Source organism: Argentina silus, assembly GCF_951799395.1.
Source record: "Argentina silus genome assembly, chromosome: 15".
NCBI classification, from domain to species: domain Eukaryota; kingdom Metazoa; phylum Chordata; class Actinopteri; order Argentiniformes; family Argentinidae; genus Argentina; species Argentina silus.
Genome location: NC_139669.1, coordinates 11,446,789 through 11,467,195, shown reverse-complemented (window position 1 = coordinate 11,467,195; position 20,407 = coordinate 11,446,789). Strand labels below are relative to the sequence as shown.

The window sequence follows — 20,407 nt, the reverse complement described above, 5'->3', positions numbered from 1 at the left end:
AATATTATGGACACCGTTTGCATATCAAAGAAAACAAATGAAAAATGAGTGGCATGAGAGGATACTCTTTAATGATTTGTTTTGTATACAGATGGTGTTGACAAAATTCCTAAGCTAAGCCGAGGCTTTAAAAACCTACTCATATTAAATATCTGGCTTACATTGTTCAAAACATCCATGTGCTGTACATACAGGCATTGTCACAGTGGAGTAGGGGGAATAGTAGTCTTGCTAACTCTAACTCTACAAGCAGCCTAACAAAACATGAACTGGAAACCCCCACACCACCAGTTCATTTCCATAGGTCATAAAAAAATACAGACGAGGGAGATGAAAACGTCCAGCACAGGAAACAGTGGTAATTCCGGTAAACCTTGAATGTGACACCTGATTTGGTATCTTGATGCATAATTCCTGTTGAAGTTCCTGTGTTTGAGTGCAAAGTGTGACAGGGTTGTGCTGATCTATGGCATCCTCACCCACAGTCATCCACAGCAATGTTCCATTCTTCTACCATATATACGTACATCTGTGCATTTTCAACTTTAAAGCTGTGAAGCTCTGAAACCATCCTTAGATGTAGCCGACTGTATGAGGATTGACTCAAATCGAAGCCTGCATATGGTTTTGTGCAGTTTGTCCTCGACGAGTAGCCATAGCAAGACTTAAGGGGGGTCGAAGTAAAGGGGGTAAGCCCATGGGTAGGAGGGGGAGTTATGAAGGAGTAGATTGAAGATGAAGAAGGGGTGCACTGAGTTGGAGGGTATGGGTCGAGTCAATGCAGTAAAGAGTGCTGTGAGTGAGTGACAGGGTGCTTTGGGGCAGGGTGGTAAGTCTGTTGAGCCACTCGTGTCTCCAGACTGGTGGCCATGTTATGGTGGGGGGGGGGGGTGTTTAGGGGCAAGGGTATCATATTAGTCCAAGGTTTTGGAGGGCAGTAACAGACTGTAGTGCCCCAGATAGTCGGCAGAGGGCAAACCCCCCTCAGGGTGATAGGGAGGGGGTGGCAGGAGTTGGATTAGCTACTCTATTGCGCATAAGAATTTTGTTCTATTAAAGTGTGCTTTATTCCCCATGGGCAGCCTGTCTCTGCTGATAAGCCTGCAACTCCTGTTTGTACCAATCAGGTGCTTCAGGGCCACTCTTCCCCGACGCCTCGTGGTCGTAACCGTAAGCAACCGTTAGCTCCTCATCCTGGTGTACTGCCCGAAGAGTGCGGATGCACTTAATGGGCCCAAAACGAGGGTGGACAAATCTGAGGAAACAAATAAGCAGACTAAGACTCAGCAGCATATTCACTGTCAGTCCAGTACTCAAGGGTCATATTTGTTACCTCTAACCCATCTATAGTCTACTCACGGGTCGTATTTGCAGTTAGGGGTGAAGGAGTGGTTGGCCTTGTGTCCGAGCGAGGCACAGTATCTGTCCAACTTGTTGAACGGCTGGGGGACGTCTATAACCGTGTCCTCATCCAGGGAGATGGTATTCCCGTTCAGGGACCAATCCCTACTGTCCACCTGGGCATCACCATCGGAAACGCCACAAACAACAATAACAACAACAAAAAGTGTTTCATTGAGGTAGTGTACTTACAGTGCCCTGTGTAAGTAATAGGACAGTGAAGCTTTTTTTTTCTTTTGGCTCTATACTCCAAAAGTTTGGATTTGAAATCAAACATTTACAATAGGTTGCAGATTTCAGGAAGTTACTGCATGCAATGGATTGTCGACCAAATACTTAACCTTTCTGCAGTGTTCATCATCCCTCTCTTATTATAGTGTTCGTAGCCAAATTTGGCTTTGTTTTAACTGCTCTTATATAAACACAAAAACCATAAATCATCACCAAATTTTGTTTAACACTTTTTTAAGCTGTGAAACAATGTCTTCAGCTAGTGGTTAACATGAGTAACTGCAGTGAACATACAAAGAACAGACACTGAAAATGTATCTCCATTTCGATGTATTCCTATTGTATGTATGTTTTTTTACATTTCATTCCCCATTCATTTCCTATGGCGGTCATTTTAGACCCGGACCCCACAGGTGTGAAAAGTTGACTAAACCACTCAAAATTCAATGAAAGTGGTGATCAGCAATTGTATATGTTCAAATGCCTAGTGTGGAGGAAAACAGTCTTGAGGCAATAAGATGAAAAACACAATATTTATATTTAGGAAAAGTTGTAAATCGGTCAGATTTGACCTGAACACAAGTTAATTTGGACATCATATTAATCTGTCCCATTACTTTTAGTGCCCTGAAATAGGGGAACTATGTATAAAAGTGTTGTCATTTCTAAATGGTGAAACCAATGTGTACACAAATACCATCAAATAAAAGCTGAGAATGTATACGTTAACCCCATAGTAGTTGTTTGATTTCAAATCCAAACTTTTGGAGTATAGAGCCAAAAGAAGAAAAAAAGCCCATTACTTACGCAGGGCACTTTAATGTCAAAAATCCTCTCAGTCCATAATGAAGTTGTATACTCTGTATACACGCACACCATCTAATATGTTTTGATGTGGTTTTGTTAAATAATCACAAACACGTTGGCATTCTCCCAGTCTTACCTCTGAGTGTGTGATACGCACTCCATTGTAAAAGGCCATTACAGTGTTAGGCTCTGCCTCCACCTTAGCAAACAGGCCATCTTCTGCTCCTGAGATCAGTGAATCTGCCACAAACACCCTGAGACACAGGAGGGGATGACTCAGCAAACTGAACTCAGATCAGAACATGCTCTGACTGGTGTGACTGACTGGTAATAGTGAAATCATACATGCCTCTCAAATAACTATACTGTCCTGGGGGGGAAATGCTTAAACATTATCTTTACCTCTATATGGTGCAAGTAGTTATGGAGTATAATGTAAGTGGGCCGGGAGGTAAATGGGCTTACTTTTTGCTCTCATAGGGGTCTGGGAGCAGAGTGTGGGTGGCGATACAGGTGGAGGTGGACTTATCATAGGTGTACACAGCGCCTGAGAGAGAAATTAAAAGCTTGTCATTGGTTGAAAAAAAAAAAAAAAAAACACTGCATCATTTGCCCTTGCCTGGTATGATGTGATGGTCTGATATGATCTACGATGATAAACCCTCCCTGGGTTTTGTTTATACGTCACTCACTGTTTGGTATCATGACGAATTGTGGTCTGCCGGTCTCCATGGAAACCAGGTTGGCCAGTCGGGCCTCGATCAACTCCCCGTCTACGAAGCTCCCATAGAGAGCCGTCTGGCCGTCGGGGTAAACGTATGACACCGTTTTACCGGTCATCTCTCCGTCTTCATTCATCTGCCCGAACACACTGCCCCGGTCCTACACACACACACACACACACACACACACACACACACACACACACACACACACACACACACACACACACACACTTTGTTAGCACAAGTACCCTTCTCAGTGGCACAACACTCAGTCACAAACTCTCAATGTAGGAGTGAACATCCTCCCACCTTGACTCTAGAAATACGTGTTAAAAACAACACGTTGTATTATTTTTTAACACAAATGTGTTACTTTTAACACAATCATCATGTATGCACATTTAACACATGATTTGTGTCAATACACACATATTAAAAACAGTGTTTTTTTTTTTTTTAATTTTATACATATATACAAAAACAAAACAAAACACAGTTTACTGAGAAAGACGTGTACAATGTGGGCCTTTCGTTATCGATCATAGATTTGATTCTGTCCATAATTCCAAGCTTTTGTTTTGTCCCCTGCTAAATCGATATGTAACCCCTGGATATGGTGCCATAGACACCATGTCAGAGGAGGAGGAGGAGGAGGAGGAGGAGGAGGAGGAGGAGGAGGAGGAGGACTCACGGGGTAGTAGATCCAGCACTCCCCACAGCGGCTGTTGTCCTTATACTGGCCCTTGAACATCAGCCTCCCCTCCGAGTCGTGCTCCTGGGCAGGGCCGTTGAGCTCACCGTCGGCGTAGGTCCCGTGGAGGCCACCGCCGTCCTCGTACATGTACACCCCCTGACCCTGCAGAGCGTCGTCCACATAGAAGCCCTCGAGAGTGCTGAGGACCCAGTAGGCAGGAGACAGCAGGTGAGGAGAGGGAGGATGATGATAGGACAGGAGGGTTCAACAGAGCAAAGAAGGCTATGTTTATTTGTTTTGGGATCCAATGTACTCAGAGAGAGAGAGAGAGAGAGAGATGGAGGGACACTTTTTTTTCATCATACCTCCCATCAAAAAAGAAGAACTTCCCCTTCCCGTTCTTCTCTCCATGTGTGAAGTGCCCTTCAAAGCGATCGCTGGAGGAGTAGGTGACTGTGCAGAACCCATGTGGCTGGTCATCCTCATCCAAAGGGCCTACACACACACACACACACACACACACACACACACACACACACACACACACACACACACACACACACAATACAAAAGCCAATCAGTCTACATTGAGGCTAAAACTCATACATTGCTAGAGGTCAGTTCATAAATATATTTAGAGTGTAGGCATTACTTCATTGTGTCTGAGAAATGCACCCATTGTCTTGCCTGCCCTAATTCAGATCCACAGTCTGACATTTCTAGACCTATGGAAGAGACAACTTTGACAGATAGGCTACAACCTAATGAATAAGTGATTGGGCTGAAACATATGCCTACATCATAGGCCTACATGATCCAAAAATGCTTTCTCTCTCCTATTTGTACATGATTATCAAGCAGGCACCCTGTTCAAACATAGACTTAATAGGCTATGAGTTCAACCACCGCGAGTGAAATGTGTGGACACTGGACATGGGACTCGGTCGTCGGGACACACACGTGGTCGCCCGGCCTGAACATAAATCCAACATTCTTCTGCTTGCTTATCATTTTGAGACTTCAGCAAAAATGTTTATGATTCTGAAAATGTAACTGTCCACCATCTTGAAATAGAACACAAACTTTAGGCTGTGGTCACTCAGTGTCAAAAACAAACCGGTAGCCTGTTTGTCCTCAATTCCTGCATATAATAGGATATCTTGGGCTAATAGTTGTGTAACAGTGAAAATTGGGTAAGGTGACGTAACAGATAAACAGATTAATTACTGTTTTTATTGATGTATTAATTTGCCGGTCAATTAGAGTGATTTGGTAAGCATATATATGGACTGGACGCACGTGATAGCAGAACGCACACGACTCTTTTGCTTGCGTCTTTTGCAAACAAGTTTCAATTATCTATAGAAAAACTTGGCGTTATATTCGTGTGTTGAGAGCACAGCGGCCCACTGTTTCGCTTCTGCTGCTCTCACTCGACTGAAGTGGGTTTCCTGTGGAAATAAAGTCCCTGGCGCCTACCAGACAAGGCTACAGAATGGGCCCACAACCCGGAGAAATCGGTTATCATTTTGGGAAGGTTGACAGCCGAATTTATCGACTGATAAGGCTAACATTTAATTGCATTTACTATGGGCAAAATTGCATGTTTTTGTTCGTCTGGCTTTTTCGTACCTTCTACGATTTCTTCCACATTTTCGTCATCGCTGTCCATTGCTGCGCGCCGCCGTAGTTGGTGACAAACGCAAGGGATTGAAGTGTTGCGATTTTACTGTCCTGATATCGTCCAGCTCATCCGACACCCCACTGTTTCCCTCTGAGCTTTCTCCCTTACACAGAGGCGCTGACATAACCCCACGACCGACCCGAATAGTGCCTTTCCATCATAACGCAACCAACGCATGGCTGGGTGTGTCTGTCAGCCTGCAGGAGATCAATATGATTTCATTTCATTTTCATTCATCTCTTAATCTTGTAACAATCCCTGCTTGTTATTGTGGGCGGGCTGGGCAGTTTCTTGGGCATACAAGAACCTGCTTGGGTGTGACTTAACCTACGGAATTCAGTCTTACCGTTGGAGTTGGAGAAATCGTATCCGTCTTTGGCTAAACCATACTACAAACACCATGACTGCTGAACTACCTCTTCTGTTAGGCGTTGTATCTCTCTTGTCTGCCATGCAAATGGGTAAGCAAACAAAACCTTCAGCACACTTTCTTGTTGGAAATCATGTCATACGATGAGTGATTACTCGGAGGGAGTGAATAAATATATTCTGATATTCCGTAGGGGTCCTCGAATAGTGGGTAACTCACGGGTTTGATTAGTCATCCTTACCCCTTATCAGAACTTGTGACAGTATGGCATTTTAAATGAACAGGTTACCTGGCAAGAAGGGTGGGGTGTGCGAGAATGGCACACAAGATCATGCCTCCTGCTGTAACTGGGCCACCAGAGTTTGAGAGAACATTCCGAGCACAGTAAGAAGTACAAACTTCTCCACTTCTGGGTCAGTCTTCAGTGACTCTTTTCGGTTTTATGTTGAGGTTGTGTAACTTAATGTGTGTGTGTGTGATTCCAAGTCAGAACTGTGTTGAGGTCTTCCCAGTTTTCCTGGTGGTTCTCTGGACCTCTGGACTTCTCCTCAGTGAAGGTAAATACAACCCATCCACAGATTTGAATTAAACACATACACAAGAGGTTAAAAATAAAACAAATCCATACAAATAGCTCTTACTTTCTGTTTCTTGAGGCCCTGGGAATATTTTGGAATGGAGGTTGACATTACTGTCAATACAATTAGTGTCATGTGATTCATAATACTTTACCTGTTCATTGTGTCTGTCTAGTGCTTGCCGTTCTTGGAGGTGTGGTGTACATGGTGGCTCGACACATGTATTTCAATGGATATGTCACTTCCACAAAAAAAAGGTAACATAACTATTTAGTCATCATCATTCTCAAGATATTAAAAGTAAATGATCGGATTCATGGCTTACTGACCTTTGACTGATTAAATTGGACTAAAGCAGCTTTTTATGCATTCCTAGGTTGCCTGGGTTTTACCTGACTTTAGGTGTCTTCTTCTTTTTGACCCTGTTGAGCACCATTGGAATTCTGCATGGCATCCTCCATCAGTACTTTCATGTCATTCTGGGATCTATATTTCTGTAAAGAAAACGTGAGCAGTGTTCAGGATTAGGTCATCTATTTTGTAACATTAGAAAAAAAAAAATATTGTGTACATTCTGGTCATGTTGTCTTGTGTAAACCATTTCTCAGTTATCAACTGTACATGTTCCAAATGTACCTTGGCCATCCATGTTTGGGTTGAACTTAATGGAAAAAGACAAGACACATTATCCGTTTTTTCAGGCTGTTTTATATACCTCTACAATGCTGAAATAAATGTCATTAACAAGTTCGTTTTGATCATGCATTGCATTAAACTGATCACAGGTTGCACGTGTTAAGAGATGGTATGGTTAAACAATGTAAACGATATAAACAACGTAATTTCAGTGCAACATTGGATTGAAACAACTAGGGCTATGACACGATACAATGTATCCACTTTCAAGATTTGCTTAGGGTTGCGGTCTTACATCACCCCCTAGCGGACACAGAACAACGAACAACATCCACGGGAGGAATTCAATGAGGCAGTGGACACCAGACTTCTTTTACCGTGGACTCCTTAAACAGCAGCTGTCAGGATTGGCCCATTTGTCCCGACATTTACGATCCAGCCCAATATTGAATTATCATTATTACTTTATTATTATTTTATTTTTTTGTTTTTTAGGGTAAGATTTCCTATAGTTTTGACAAGAACAGATTTCGTTGAATTGAATGTTCTACCTTTCCTGTTTGGTACAGGATTAAGATAGCTAGCACTAGCAGCAGGCCTGTCAGGGTTTGTTATTATGTTCTCTCGCCGGCGTAGCAAAGCTGTAGCTAGCTAGTTAGCTGGCTAAACAACGGGATAGGGAAACTTGTAAAATATAAGAAGTCACAATTCAAACTGCGAAAGTGTTTATTAACACCTCTTGGCCAATTATATGTAAGTTGCGTTGGATAATATAGCTGTCAAAGTTAGTATACCGAGCTAGTTTTGCTTAAATGTGGCTAACGAGCTAGCAATGAAAGCCACCCCAGGTAGCCATCTAGATAGTATCATCACCTGGCCAATGTTTCAACATGTCTGTGTGACAGCATGTGTTGCATACATTTTAGTTGGAAAATAATGAAGTTCAAATTAGTTAAACCCTAAAATTCACACACACCTTTAGCTATTTCACTGAAATTGAACATGGAATACGAAGCGGTATGTTTATATGCAATATGCTCAGTTGTCTACTTTTCCCGTATGTGTTATTTGCTGTCCACTTCCAGTGTCCCTGTGAGTCGCAGCCCTGCATTCCAAAAAGGAAGACGAGTACTTCACCATGAGCTCCGACGGGGACGGTAATACAATACACAACAGCTGGTATACCATGGGATATATGCTAGGCCTATCCGTTGTTACCTGCTCAGGGACAGCGTGTCTATGACATGTTTCCAACTGTGTATGTGTGTTTTTGTGTTATAGGTGACATGGAGAATCAGGTTGAGCTGGAGGAGAAGACCAGGCTTATAAACCAAGTGTTGGAGCTTCAGCACACTCTAGAAGGTGTGTGGACTCTCTGTCTCACACACACACAGGGCCAGCAGAAGAGTTTATAAAAATACAATAAAAAATATATATATCCTCAGTGGATTATAACACTTCCACTTATATACAACATGTAATATATATGACATATACATTGTAGTTCTTACCACATATTCTCATCTATAGTGACATTTCACTTTGACAGTACATCATTGTAATCATTGCAGTAGTATGTCTCAGTAACACTAATATGTTGTTTCTGTTAGACCTGTCTTCGCGGGTGGATGCAGTGAAGGAGGAGAACTTGAAGCTGAAGTCGGAGAACCAGGTTCTGGGTCAGTACATCGAGAATCTGATGTCAGCCTCCAGTGTGTTCCAGACCACCGACACCAAGAGCAAACGAAAGTAAGGGACCTGGGCCCAGTGACCCCCCCCCCCCCCCCCCGCCTTCCTCAACACCCCCCTCAACTCCAACACCTCTGAGATTTTTATAGTGAAGTTTAAATGTCAAATGTTTACGTTCAATTCCTATCTTACTTTTGTATTTATGTTACAGTGTTGACGTCATTGCCAATGTCAAACATTTTTGTAATCTTCTGTTACATTATTTATGGTTACCATGTAGTTTATGGAATGGTTTGATGTTACTGCAAATAACCTCACCAAGGAAGGGAACCTTGTGATAATTTCAGATTGCCAATAATTTAATTTAGATTTTGCCCTGTTTTTATTATTGTCATTGTCTCTAGCTATTATGAGACTATGCTTTTAGATGTAGGCCCAATTGCAATGATCATTTCCTCCAACGCCAAACAATGTTCCTAGCTAATATCATGTGTCATTCTCACACCAAACACATCATTTGTTCAAACTGAGTCCAGCACTTTCATGTGTTAATTTTCAGAAACTGGTGTCCCTAAATGAACCATTAAGGGCTTGCTCATATGCATCAGTGGTGGAGAAAATTCATTGCAATTGTGAGCCTGTGGAAGACACACTAAACCTGCTGTGAATGTGCATTGTGTATGTTGGAATATTATGTTGCTGTTTTCAAATGCATTTGTTTTAATAAACAATATTTGCCTTTTCAATCAAGTCTCAGTATTAGTATTCCCTTTTCCTCCATACTTAACAAGATGTCAATCTTTTACACTTTCACAGGGTCACTAAGGGTGCCCGGAAGGACAAATGAAGCACCGCTTTTTGAGTTCTGCATTTCACTGTGAGGACAAGAGTATTTGTTGAATTGTAGAGGCATGTCTAGTCAACTTCTATATCAAGGCTCATTGATTCACTTAAATTTATAGTTCACCCAATAAAGCACATTTGCTTTTGTGAACTCTGCTCTGCTGGGGAAGTAATCACTGATAGCCTGATATTCAGTTGACATACACATCCTTAGATATGCAGAAGTGGTCAAAAATCTCGGTAGCTTTGCTCATGACCATGGTTAGAGACCATAGAGAGTTGGGGTGGACGCAGTTTCATTTACAGTCAGTCAAATTTAACATAGAATGGCTCCGTGTAGGGGTGTGGTTAAACCTAACCCTAACCCTACCCCAACTCTACTAGACAGTAGTTGGGCCCTCGAGTGGTGTGTCTGGTAGTTGGAGGAAACTAGTGACATTAGTGGAAATACTATGAATTTATTATGCAATTGATGGTTTGCCCGACCAGATAGAAGTGCAATGTGAATATGCTGCTTACACTGCATCAGTTCAAAGCAAGCCTGTCTATTTTATTGAAATATAAGTGAGTGTGCAGTACTGTTTCTCAAAGTATAATAATATTGTAAATGTAGCATGTATTGTAAACTAATATAAAGGCAGTATAAAAGTTGTCATTTACAGAGAGTAGAGCATCTTTATTTTCATAGACTCTTTATTTTCATATATAATATCTACAAAGACCCTGTTATCCGCAGTTGATCTGTTATCCACAGTCAAGGAATAGTCACTTTTCATTTATTTACAGCCATTGTAAAACAATACATTATGAATAATGTAAAATTAATAATGTTCCTTGTGCGCTAGAGGGCACTGTTTGTCCATGTGTGGCGCGTCACAGACGAGGGACCCTCTCCGGTTTCTCCTCTCTCCTCCCGTCATGAAAGTTTAATAAATATCTGACAGACAGGGACAAGCGTGAGCGTTAATCAAACATTAGCAGCTGTAACAGTGCACACTGTGTGTGTGTATGTGTGTGCGCCATTTAAACCACCGTTATCGCTCACTCACTTTATACCGTAAGAATGATGGAATCATAGGCAAAAATCACAGGCAGAGACAGACAGACAGACCCCCCCACACAGCTCACCTCGCTCAGGAGGACCCACACATCAGAGTTCGCGTGCACTGTCAGACGTATAGCGGAGAGCGGCTGCATTGCTGCGTCGATCTGTCCCTCGGCCACACCGTCCTGAAAGGAACCTACATCAGCAATCACAAAACATTCTATCACATTTCAGTTATACCAATGAAGTATTTGAAAAATCTATACAAAATCTAGGTCTACAAGCATTGTAAGAGTAATCTACCCTATTCCATAGGCAATGATGTTGAAACCGCACATAGTGTGTTGCTGTGGTTTATCAAGTTGATGCACCATTGCTTCCACACCTCCTTTAAGTATTCACAGATCTTAAGCGATTGGATTGGTCAAAGCAAGCTTTCCACTGCATTTCGCTCACTGATCAAGTCACGTCAGACTAGGGTGAGCGGAGAGAAGGACGCATGTTAAAAGTATCCAAACAGCTTCTGCCCACGTATATTTACGAGAGGCGAAAGGCATAATAAGGGGTAATAAACTTTTGAATTAATGTACCGATTACGATGAATCCTCCCTCGGATGCTTCATAACGAGGTGATTGGCCACTGACCAGGCTGTCTCTCACTGAACCCTGAGAGAAAAACACAATTTTGACATTGTTACAATGTAGATTAGATTAGATTAAATTTTATTGTCAGTGTGCAGAGTACAAGTACAGAGACAACGAAATGTAGTTAGCGTCTAACCAGAAGTGCAAAAAAGCAGAAAAGTGCAGTGTGAACAGTATATACAGGTAGTGCAGTATATGCGCAGTATAGTAGTGCAGTATAGTATAAGTAGTGCAGTGTAAGCAGTATATGAATTAACAGTAGCATTATAAGCAGAATAAATAGAATGCAGTATGAACAGTGTAAGCAGCATATGAGCTGTATAGGCAATGCAGTATAAGCAGTATATATGTATTAACAGTAACATTAGAGTAAATAGCAGAATAAATATGGAATGCCGTATGAACAGTATAAACAGGTATGTACAGATATGTGCAGTGTATTAACAGTAGTATTAAACAAAAAAAAAGTAAGATTATTCCCTTCATTTAGATCCCTATAACGTTTACTAGTGTTGTGTAAAATACAAATATTAACCAGGACCATAGCTCTTTTGCTGTATGAAATCATAAAACCGCTGAATCATGGAACCCCTATCAAGATGTAGCTCAAAGTCCAATGGAATGCAATGATTAGATTTGTTTCTCTCCACACAACCACGCACACACCTAGCAGGACTGATAGCATGTCGTGGTGGGCGTTTCCTGTCACCCTGTTAATTAGTCCCATGGTCCTGACACTTGAGAAGGAAATTAGTCGCCAAGACAAGCTCAATGACACTCATGTAACCAGAGATCACACTCACACACACACACACACACACACACACACACACACACACACACACGATTGACACTCACACTTCAGTAGTGTGACATTCTCGGCACTCACTTTACTAGGAAGCACCTCGACGGTGGTGTTGTAAAACCTGTCTCCATAGGTCTCTGTGTTACCGCTACGAAACAGGTACCTATAGGGTTGGGAACAGAACAGCTACAGTATCAGCAACTGTCATCTCAACGGCTGGGCGACTGTGCGTGTGTGTGTGTGTGTGTGTGTGTGTGGTCTTTAACACAACAATACCACAACAATGCCAGTTCATAATACAATACATAATAATACCATAAACACACAGTCATTGTAGTGGCTTAGGAGGCTCTATAGAGTTAGAACTACTGTACTACTACTACTAAGTGATTCAGTAACCTCTCAGTAGGTATGCATTTAAGGCCATTCTTGGGTTTCTTAACTCCTCCTTTCCATTGTCCTTAATCTCTGTGTACAGAATAATACAATATATAATATATATATGCCATTTAGCTGACACTTTTATCCAAAGCAACTTACATTGCAGTGAGTGCATACATTTCAGTATATATGGTCCCAGCAGGAATCAAACCCACAACCTAAGCGTTGTTAGCACCATGCTCTACCAACTGAGCCACAAAGGACCAGATCACATGATCTAACTAATTGGTCCAGGCAAAACGCTTATTGTGAAGTGTTGCTCCACTGAATGGTAGAATATGATTAATGTTGAAGCGTGGCAAATATGCCTTGCTGGTTGTCTGAACAGGTATGACAAGTGGTTGAGACAAACATGCAGAAATAAAACCACAACATCCTGTTCCAGAACCGTATCCGGGCTAACAAAGGCAGCCACTTGTGTACATATTGGTTTTACCATTCAGGAATGAACACTTTTTTTTTATGCATAGTCCCCCTGTTTCAGGGTACCCAAAAGTAATGGGACAGATTTATCAAATGTCCAAATTAAGCACTCATGTTTAGTATTTGGTTGACAATCCTTTGCATACAATGACTGTATGCAAAGATTTTCTTGCACTCGAGCAGAATACATTCTGTTGCTGCCGTCAGCAGTTACAATCATCAAGGTAGCAAGTTATACATGCCCAAACCTAACACCATGTTACACAGATGAGGTGGTATGCTGTATAAGTTGGGCAGATTCATTTTTTCCCCAAACTTTTCTCTTGAAATCACTCTGGTACATGGTAAGCTTTATATCATCTGTCCACAAGACCTTTTTCCAGACCTCTGCAGGCTTTTTAGGTACTTTTTCACAAACTATAACCATGGTGGTTTTGATGTGAAGCATCTGTAGTTTGGCTGGTGACGTATTCTGCGGATGGTAGTCTCCTTTTTAGTCCTCATGTTGACAGACACCAATAGCAGACTCCAAAGGCAAATGCAAAGCCTAGAACTAGACATTGGCAGCTCTCTTATGTCTGCACAAATTATGTGACAGAACCCACCTGACTTGCCAGTTGTCCCGTTACTTTTGGGTACCCTAAAATAGGGGAACTATGCATAAAAAGTGATGTCATTTCTGAATGGTGAAACCACTATGTAAACAAATACAATCAAATAAAAGCTGAGAATGTCTACTTTAACCTAATAGTAATTGTTTTGGAGTGTAGAGCCAAAAGAAGAACAAATCCTTCACTGTCCCATTACACAGGGCACTGCATCTAGCTGTGTGACAATGATGATCAAATTAAAGATCATTTCTGAGTGAGTGGGCTTATGTGTGTATGTGTATGTCTGTATAGTGTGTGTGTGTATATCTGTATGTGTGTGTGTGCCCTGTCCACTGACCCGGACACTGCGATTGGTTGGAGGAAGTGGATGAGGACGTAGTCCCCTGCGGTGGGGGTGAGACCCCAGAAGAAGTCCTGGCTCTTATAGGCCCTCTCCAGGGTGTGCTGCTTGTAGTGCTTCAGACTGCTGCTCAGCTTCGCTTCAGGGTTAGAGTGTTCCGTGACCAGAGACTGCTTCCCAAAGTCCTTATCCTGGAGAAACCACACAGACAGACAGACAGACAGACAGACAGACAGACAGACAGACAGACAGACACACACACAGTCTTTAAACATACACCAACATCTGAATAAAACTGCCACTAAAGCAGCGGCAAGAGATAAAGAGGGGTCAAGACCAAGACAGACAAATAGATAGTGGGGGGTAGAGAGAGGGAGAGAGAGAGTCTCACTTTCAATTGCTGTAATTTCCCGGAGAGAGAGGAGTGTAGGCCCACGTGTTGAAACAGAGAGGGTTTGTACCTCAGTTTGAGAAGGGCTTTCTGCTGGTTACAGTGTATCTGTATGGGACAAACCACCAGAGATATCACACAATTAAGCATAAATACATCTTCAATTTCATTCATATACAGTATGCAATTAAACATAAATACTGTGCATGTGTCTCCCATTCTCTTATGTGACAGGTGGTTTTCTTATTAAACAAGTCTCACCGTATCTTTCTCTGGGCTACATGCCTTTACCCAAAGAATATGGTCTAAGAGCCAATCAATGGGCTTGTCTTTGTGGAACATCAGAAAGAACTCTGCTATCATTGGTAGGTCCTGGGTGCGGAACATCTTGCCTGATTAAAAAGCCACACAAACACAAACATGTTTACACACAGAACGACACACATACATTACATGCAGGCAAAAAAAAACAGACAGGCTCCACACAAATGCTGAGAACACAGGCCTGGACATCAATGGAGACAAAACTGCTTCGAAAAATAGGATTAAGTTGTAGGCTACAAACAAGAGTCAGTACTATCGCACTACCTGTCACCATTACGGTGTCGATGGATATGTACTGTACCTCACGCACACAGGAGAGCATATACACTCACCGATGAATCCGAGCTGAGAGAACTCTAGGAACAACCAATCTTTTGAGGTCAGTTGTCTGACATATGTTTTCATGGTCTGAGAGTAGCCTGGCTTCGCCACGATGTCATCCTCTAACTGCCAAAAAGACACAGGAGAGGACGAGGAATAAATACAGAATGTGTTCTTAATTGCCTGGTTAAATAAAGATATAAATGAAATACAATATCAAAAGAAATAGTTCAGGACACTGACTGACAGCTAGACATAGACCCAGACAGACAGAGATTCAGACAGGCAAACAGGTATGCAGACAGGCAGACAGACAGACCAATCCAGAGTGTGAACTCAGATTCTAGCTACCTGTACATAATAGTTTCCCTTTCCCTGAGCATAGAGCATCAGGAAGCTGTAGTCCAAGTTCTGCTTTGTTCGCCATCTAAGAACAACCACAACATAAACCATACTCATTGCAGGTGAAGGTTCAGGTGCAGGTGCACATGTGTGTGTGTGTGTGTGTGTGTGTGTGTCTCACTTGACTCTTTCCTTGGAGTCTCCAAAGGTCTCCCTGAGGTAGCTGAAGTTGGGGTAGAAGTACGGAGAGCAGGACACTACCTCCAACAGGCCCGAAAACACATCCTCGGGAAAACTACAGTCACAAACAACAACAATAAAACACAGGCAACACAGTCAAACTTACAGCCACAAACAACGACAACAAAACATAACTAGGAAAGTCAAAATACCGTTGAAGATATTGAAACTAGCTGGGGTGTAAACATAAAGAGTACTCACTTCTTCTGTATGATTTCTGCTACACTGCTTATGTATTCAGCATCTGTCTAAAAAAGAAAAGAAAAAGTGAAAAGAGAAGAGGGAAATCCCAGGAAACGTAACATTAGGTATTGTTAGATTAGATTAGATTAGATTAGATTAGATTAGATTCAACTTTATTGTCATTGTGCAGAGTACAAGTACAGAGACAACGAAATGCAGTTAGCGTCTAACCAGAAGTGCAAAATAGCAGAAAGTGCAATGAACAGTATTTACAGGTAGTGCAATATATGAGCAGTAAGTAGTGCAGTATAATATAAGTAGTGCAGTGTGAGCAGTATATGAGTAGCAGTAGCATTATAGCAGAATAAATAAGTTACAGTATGAACAGTGTAGCAGCATATTAGCTGTATAGGTAATGCAGTCTAGCAGTATATATGTATTAACAGTAACATGAGGTAGATAGCAGAATAAATATAAATATGGAATGCCGTATGAACAGTATAAACAGGTATGTACAGTATGTGCAGAGTATTAACAGTAGTATTAAGAAAATATAAGGATATGTGCATTATGTGCATTATGAACAGTATGAACAGTATGGACAGATATGTACAGAAGAGCAGTGGTATTGAGTATTGTTACCAGTGGCAGTGAAACTAAAACAGGTGTGTTTGATTAGGAGGGATGCTTTCACATCATTTGCTGGAGGTGTGAAACGGACACCTACAGTTACTTCCTGGAAGGTCCACCCTCAACAGGTCGAACAGGTCCTTTCATGGAAAGCAACCTCCCTTAATGGCATGCTTTAATAACAATAGCCCAGTGTGTTATCAGCTGGGCAACTGACTTGGTAGCGGCATTTGTGTTCTTTGTAAGGAGGAGTTTCGGAGCTGGTTACCTCGGCAACAAAGACGACGATGACGGTGTCATTCCGTTCAGAGGGTGAAAGGTTGTAGAGGAGGGAGCTGAGGGTGTTCACAAGGTAGCTTTGCTTCTGTCTCTTCACCGTGGGGATGCCCAGTACAAGGGACACTAGCAGAGGAACCACAGGACAACACACACACACACACACACACACACACACACACACACACACACACACACACACACACACACACACAATACAGTCTTATCTTCTTCAGGTTAGACATTTCCAAAGTTTTTTATAACAGCTAAAGACTGCTGGTATGCCAAGATGGCATGTCAAGAAACTGGTTTGCTCCCTACCTCCGGTGCGTCCATGGCCCAGCACCACGTTGGGGTTCAGGCTGCCAGGGTGTTCCCTCAGGTGGGGCAGGTAGAGATAGGCATTTGGCTGCTGGGACAGCAGACTTGGGCCGGGATGCCTCTGCCTGAGGCCCTCTGTTTCTAGTTCCCACAAACCACAAACACAACACAACAGTCAGTTATTATTTTATGGTAATACTACAACATAATACGACAACTTAATCAGTTTCTCTGTGGCTCAAGTGTATAACTTGGAGGTGAGGGGGGGTGAGAAGAAAGGGAAAGATAGGTAGAGAGACATTGGATGCTCTTTATTGAGACATTGTTACCCCCCCCCCCCCCACTCACACCCACACCCACACCCACACAAGCCCACAACAAACCTAACACAAGTCCAACAGCTCTCCAAGTCCTCGACAGCCGTACACACAGCCCCACCCAGACACCGGGGGGGGGGGGGTAACAATAGATCATAGATAAAGTGATAGTCACAAGCACCTGCTTATGTTGTATGTTGTATGTGTATGTTATGTGTGATGTCTCTATGTCTTTAAGCTACTTGGAACCTGAATTTCCCCTAGGGATAAATAAAGTTTCTATCTATCTATCTATCTATCTATCTATCTATCTATCTAAGCAGTCTAACCTGTAGAGTTTGTGGTGGAAGAACTGTTGCTGTGGGTCCTGGTAGTCAGCTTGCTCAGCTGCTCCAGAACAATGCTCAGCTCCCGCGACATCTGCTCCCCGGTCGCCTCTGCAGCCAGCAACCTCTCGTACAGAGCCATCATTCCAGGGTGGATGGGTGACTCCCCCACATCTACACACACAGACACAGACACAGACACACACACACACACACACACACACACACACACACACAGACACAGACACAGACACACACAGACACAGACACAGACACAGACACACAGTAGTAGTAGAATGGAGAGAGGGGGGGGGAGCAGACCGTTATACAGTTAGTCAGATTACCTATGACATAATTCAACATTTGAAAAACACGTGTACCTGTTTATAAGGACTGACTGAGTGGTGGGATCTTGAGTGCGATAGAATACATCTTCTCACTGTATAGGCTAACCATACTACCATAGAATAAGCACCACTCAGGGAAAATGAATTGTCAGCAAAAAGGTTGACCACCACGATTTCCATGACAACCCCCTTAATACCCTGTAGTTCAGAGAACAAGCCCCATGTTTTTTGTTGCTGGGTTACATGTCCAAAGCTAGCTGGGGCATTGGAATGGTGTGTGTACCTTTCCCAGAAGACTTGTCATAAAGACTCAGGGGTCCTTTTCTTTTCATAATTAAAGTATTACATAATGGTAAACGGGTACCAATGACTTTAATGACATTTACTGTCTTTATGGTCATGGCCATAAAGACACACACACACACACACACACACACACACACACACACACACACAAAATGTGGTTGTATGATAAGTTGATTTTCTTAATCAGAAGAGAACCAGGACGTCGGTTTCTTCCTCTAAATATCACAAATAGCTTTGAATAGAAATATAGGAGAACAAATACATATGCAGTACAGCTGCTTGAAAAATCGAGGGGGGTTGATAAGACGCAGCCCAAAAATATTTCCAAAAAGTTTGTATTATCATATGGCGTATTGTCATTGTTGTTAATTTGACTGAAACACACACGAACACACACACATGAACCTTACCCTCTTTATTATGAGCGATCCAGGTAAAAGACAGTAAACTCCCCAAAACCAGAAAACATCCAAGTTTGTAATGGTTGAACCTCATATCTCATCTATACGCTATCGTCCAAAATCTCCCCTCGGAAATATCTGAGGACGACGACTCTATCGTTCAATTAAATCCACAGGTGAGGGTCTCGTTTAACCGGTTGCATAATACAAGGCAACCGAGGTCCAACCTGTTCCAACTACTAGTCATCGTTGACATTGCGTATAAAAGGGTTACACGGGCGTAGACAGTTACTTCCTCATCTATTCATTGGTTTAAATGAAACCACAGTCCTGCGGAACAACTTTGAACCCAAGACATCCTTTGAGAATGGGATGCGATACTGCACGGTGCAAATATGGGTTGTGCAACGCCATCTCGCGGTTCAATGTGGAACTTCGCGTATAATTAGTGGGCTTGCTTCAGCAAGTCCAACTATTCTTATTGCTCATAGTTATTCTTATTTTTAGTGGGCTTGATTCAACAAGTCCAATTATTGTTATTGCTCATTCTTATTAGTGGGCTTGCTTCAGCAAGTTATTGCTCATACTTCTTCTTCTTATTCCAATTCTTCCGATTTGTTGGCATGCTACTCCTCCTGCAGCTTTTAAGCTATTCACACTAATCAAACTTTAAAACATGCAGAGAGATCTAACTTGAGATCTAACTTGAACTATCTATCTATCTATCTATCTATCTATCTATCTATCTATCTATCTGTCTATCTAACATTCTATCTATGACCTTCTAACATACTGTCTATATATCTATCTTTCCAACCTTATATCTATCTAACCTTTCAACTACCTGGTGGATACATGTAATTACATAACAGTCAACATGTCTATGTGGACTGTTTCGCCCCAAGATAAACAGTTTTCAAGCTAAATATTTAAAGTCAATATTTAGTCATTTATTTGTATGTTGCCCAAAGGTTAGGTTTGCCAGGTATATATTACAGACCATAATTGAACTCCTGCCTTTCAGTTAGTACAATCACCCTGAACTGACATTTCACCCCAAGGGAAGTTTTCAAGCAAACTATTTAGTCATTGACAGCATCAACTGCTGCATGTCCCCAAAAATTATGTGAGTGTCTCCAGCTACCTCGGTAAACTGATTTGGATCAGTGTTCCATGGCCCCTTGGTCTCTTCTCTGATCTGTGTTTTCAATGTACATTTATGTAAAGGAGGATTTCTTCAAAATAAGAGCACCCAAGTTAAACTTTATTTTGCATTTAAACATGGTAAATAGGGGTCAAGGAACCACAACAAATATGCTACCCAACTACTCAGAGTACCCAATCTGAGATATTTTTCAAAGATTTCAGTACATCTCTGGTACCACTCTACTCCTCAACAGAATGCATATCAGGTGAGTTGAATCTAGAGCGATGTCATTGCAAATGTTGCTGGCTATTTACTCCAGCCATACACCTCAAAGTCCCCAATTTGCAATAATGGACTGTACAGAACTATTTATTTTTTTAAAGATTTCAATTGGCAGTCACAATGCTAGAAGAAGGAAGAATTACTTTCTTTTTTTTATTGACAGGAGAGAAACTTGTACAGGGGGGTGGTAGGGATGAAGAGGTCTTTAGGTGGGACAGTTAAGATGTAGCCTGAAGGGATGGGTCTTCAATCTATGGCAGAAGATAGGTAGTGACTCTGCAGTCC

At 42.0% G+C, this 20,407-nt stretch overlaps 4 protein-coding genes across 8 annotated transcripts; 2 read left to right on the top strand and 2 right to left on the bottom strand.

Moving 5' to 3' along the window:
- Window positions 1–49: 49 nt before the first annotated feature.
- Window positions 50–5,709, bottom strand: setd7 (SET domain containing 7, histone lysine methyltransferase). Its single transcript, XM_083686451.1, has 8 exons — window positions 5,491–5,709; window positions 4,224–4,353; window positions 3,856–4,057; window positions 3,132–3,321; window positions 2,905–2,986; window positions 2,576–2,693; window positions 1,360–1,517; window positions 50–1,255 (listed from the first exon to the last, which is right to left on the bottom strand). Exons 1-8 carry the CDS (start codon window positions 5,528–5,530, stop codon window positions 1,066–1,068), a joined length of 1,110 nt encoding a protein of 369 aa, XP_083542577.1. The 5' UTR covers window positions 5,531–5,709; the 3' UTR covers window positions 50–1,065.
- A 96-nt stretch (window positions 5,710–5,805) lies between these two features.
- On the top strand, window positions 5,806–7,002 carry mgst2 (microsomal glutathione S-transferase 2). Its single transcript, XM_083686452.1, has 5 exons — window positions 5,806–6,003; window positions 6,197–6,296; window positions 6,399–6,469; window positions 6,666–6,747; window positions 6,867–7,002. Exons 1-5 carry the CDS (start codon window positions 5,943–5,945, stop codon window positions 6,988–6,990), a joined length of 438 nt encoding a protein of 145 aa, XP_083542578.1. The 5' UTR covers window positions 5,806–5,942; the 3' UTR covers window positions 6,991–7,002.
- Window positions 7,003–7,473: 471 nt separating this feature from the next.
- Window positions 7,474–9,942, top strand: LOC310815762 (short coiled-coil protein B-like). Of its 3 annotated transcripts, none has more exons than XM_083685679.1 (5): window positions 7,474–7,622; window positions 8,212–8,283; window positions 8,408–8,488; window positions 8,737–8,875; window positions 9,632–9,942. In XM_083685679.1, the coding sequence occupies exons 2-5, from the start codon at window positions 8,265–8,267 to the stop codon at window positions 9,660–9,662; spliced, it is 270 nt and encodes an 89-aa protein (XP_083541805.1). In that variant the 5' UTR covers window positions 7,474–7,622; window positions 8,212–8,264; the 3' UTR covers window positions 9,663–9,942. The 3 variants fall into 3 exon arrangements, with proteins under 3 accessions (XP_083541805.1, XP_083541804.1, XP_083541806.1); XM_083685678.1 differs by having other exon boundaries at window positions 7,474–7,879; XM_083685680.1 differs by lacking the exon at window positions 9,632–9,942 and having other exon boundaries at window positions 7,474–8,283; window positions 8,737–9,554.
- Window positions 9,943–10,152: 210 nt separating this feature from the next.
- LOC310816484 (alpha-1,3-mannosyl-glycoprotein 4-beta-N-acetylglucosaminyltransferase B-like) lies at window positions 10,153–18,954 on the bottom strand. 3 transcript variants are annotated; one of them, XR_014554651.1, is made up of 16 exons: window positions 18,703–18,954; window positions 17,643–17,813; window positions 16,997–17,137; window positions 16,668–16,801; window positions 15,788–15,834; window positions 15,528–15,641; window positions 15,356–15,431; window positions 15,016–15,130; window positions 14,621–14,751; window positions 14,360–14,467; window positions 13,966–14,159; window positions 12,238–12,316; window positions 11,294–11,369; window positions 11,007–11,177; window positions 10,787–10,899; window positions 10,569–10,595 (listed from the first exon to the last, which is right to left on the bottom strand). XR_014554651.1 is itself a non-coding variant. In XM_083686711.1 (15 exons), exons 1-14 carry the CDS (start codon window positions 18,785–18,787, stop codon window positions 10,809–10,811), a joined length of 1,551 nt encoding a protein of 516 aa, XP_083542837.1. In that variant the 5' UTR covers window positions 18,788–18,953; the 3' UTR covers window positions 10,153–10,595; window positions 10,787–10,808. The 3 variants fall into 3 exon arrangements, 2 of the variants coding, with proteins under 2 accessions (XP_083542837.1, XP_083542836.1); XM_083686711.1 differs by lacking the exon at window positions 11,007–11,177 and having other exon boundaries at window positions 10,153–10,595; window positions 10,787–10,888; window positions 18,703–18,953; XM_083686710.1 differs by lacking the exon at window positions 11,007–11,177 and having other exon boundaries at window positions 10,161–10,595; window positions 18,703–18,952.
- Window positions 18,955–20,407: the final 1,453 nt, after the last annotated feature.

Bases quoted from the DNA above. Each gene is read 5' to 3' on its own strand.
- setd7 (XM_083686451.1), bottom strand. From the start codon at position 5,530: ATGGACAGCGATGACGAAAATGTGGAAGAAATCGTAGAAG. The intron at 2,987-3,131 runs GTGAGTGACGTA...TTTCTCTCTCAG, and splicing joins ATTCGTCATGATACCAAACA to GCGCTGTGTACACCTATGAT. The intron at 2,694-2,904 runs GTAAGCCCATTT...CCTGTGTCTCAG, and splicing joins GACCCCTATGAGAGCAAAAA to GGTGTTTGTGGCAGATTCAC.
- LOC310815762 (XM_083685679.1), top strand. The intron at 8,489-8,736 runs GTGTGTGGACTC...TGTTTCTGTTAG, and splicing joins GCTTCAGCACACTCTAGAAG to ACCTGTCTTCGCGGGTGGAT. The intron at 8,876-9,631 runs GTAAGGGACCTG...ACACTTTCACAG, and splicing joins GACACCAAGAGCAAACGAAA to GGTCACTAAGGGTGCCCGGA.
- LOC310816484 (XM_083686710.1), bottom strand. From the start codon at position 18,787: ATGAGGTTCAACCATTACAAACTTGGATGTTTTCTGGTTTTGGGGAGT. The intron at 17,814-18,702 runs GTAAGGTTCATG...CTGTGTGTGTAG, and splicing joins GATCGCTCATAATAAAGAGG to ATGTGGGGGAGTCACCCATC. The intron at 14,468-14,620 runs GTGAGACTTGTT...TGTCCCATACAG, and splicing joins GTAGCCCAGAGAAAGATACG to ATACACTGTAACCAGCAGAA.
- mgst2 (XM_083686452.1), top strand. From the start codon at position 5,943: ATGACTGCTGAACTACCTCTTCTGTTAGGCGTTGTATCTCTCTTGTCT. The intron at 6,297-6,398 runs GTAAGAAGTACA...TGTGATTCCAAG, and splicing joins GAGAGAACATTCCGAGCACA to TCAGAACTGTGTTGAGGTCT. The intron at 6,470-6,665 runs GTAAATACAACC...GTGTCTGTCTAG, and splicing joins TGGACTTCTCCTCAGTGAAG to TGCTTGCCGTTCTTGGAGGT.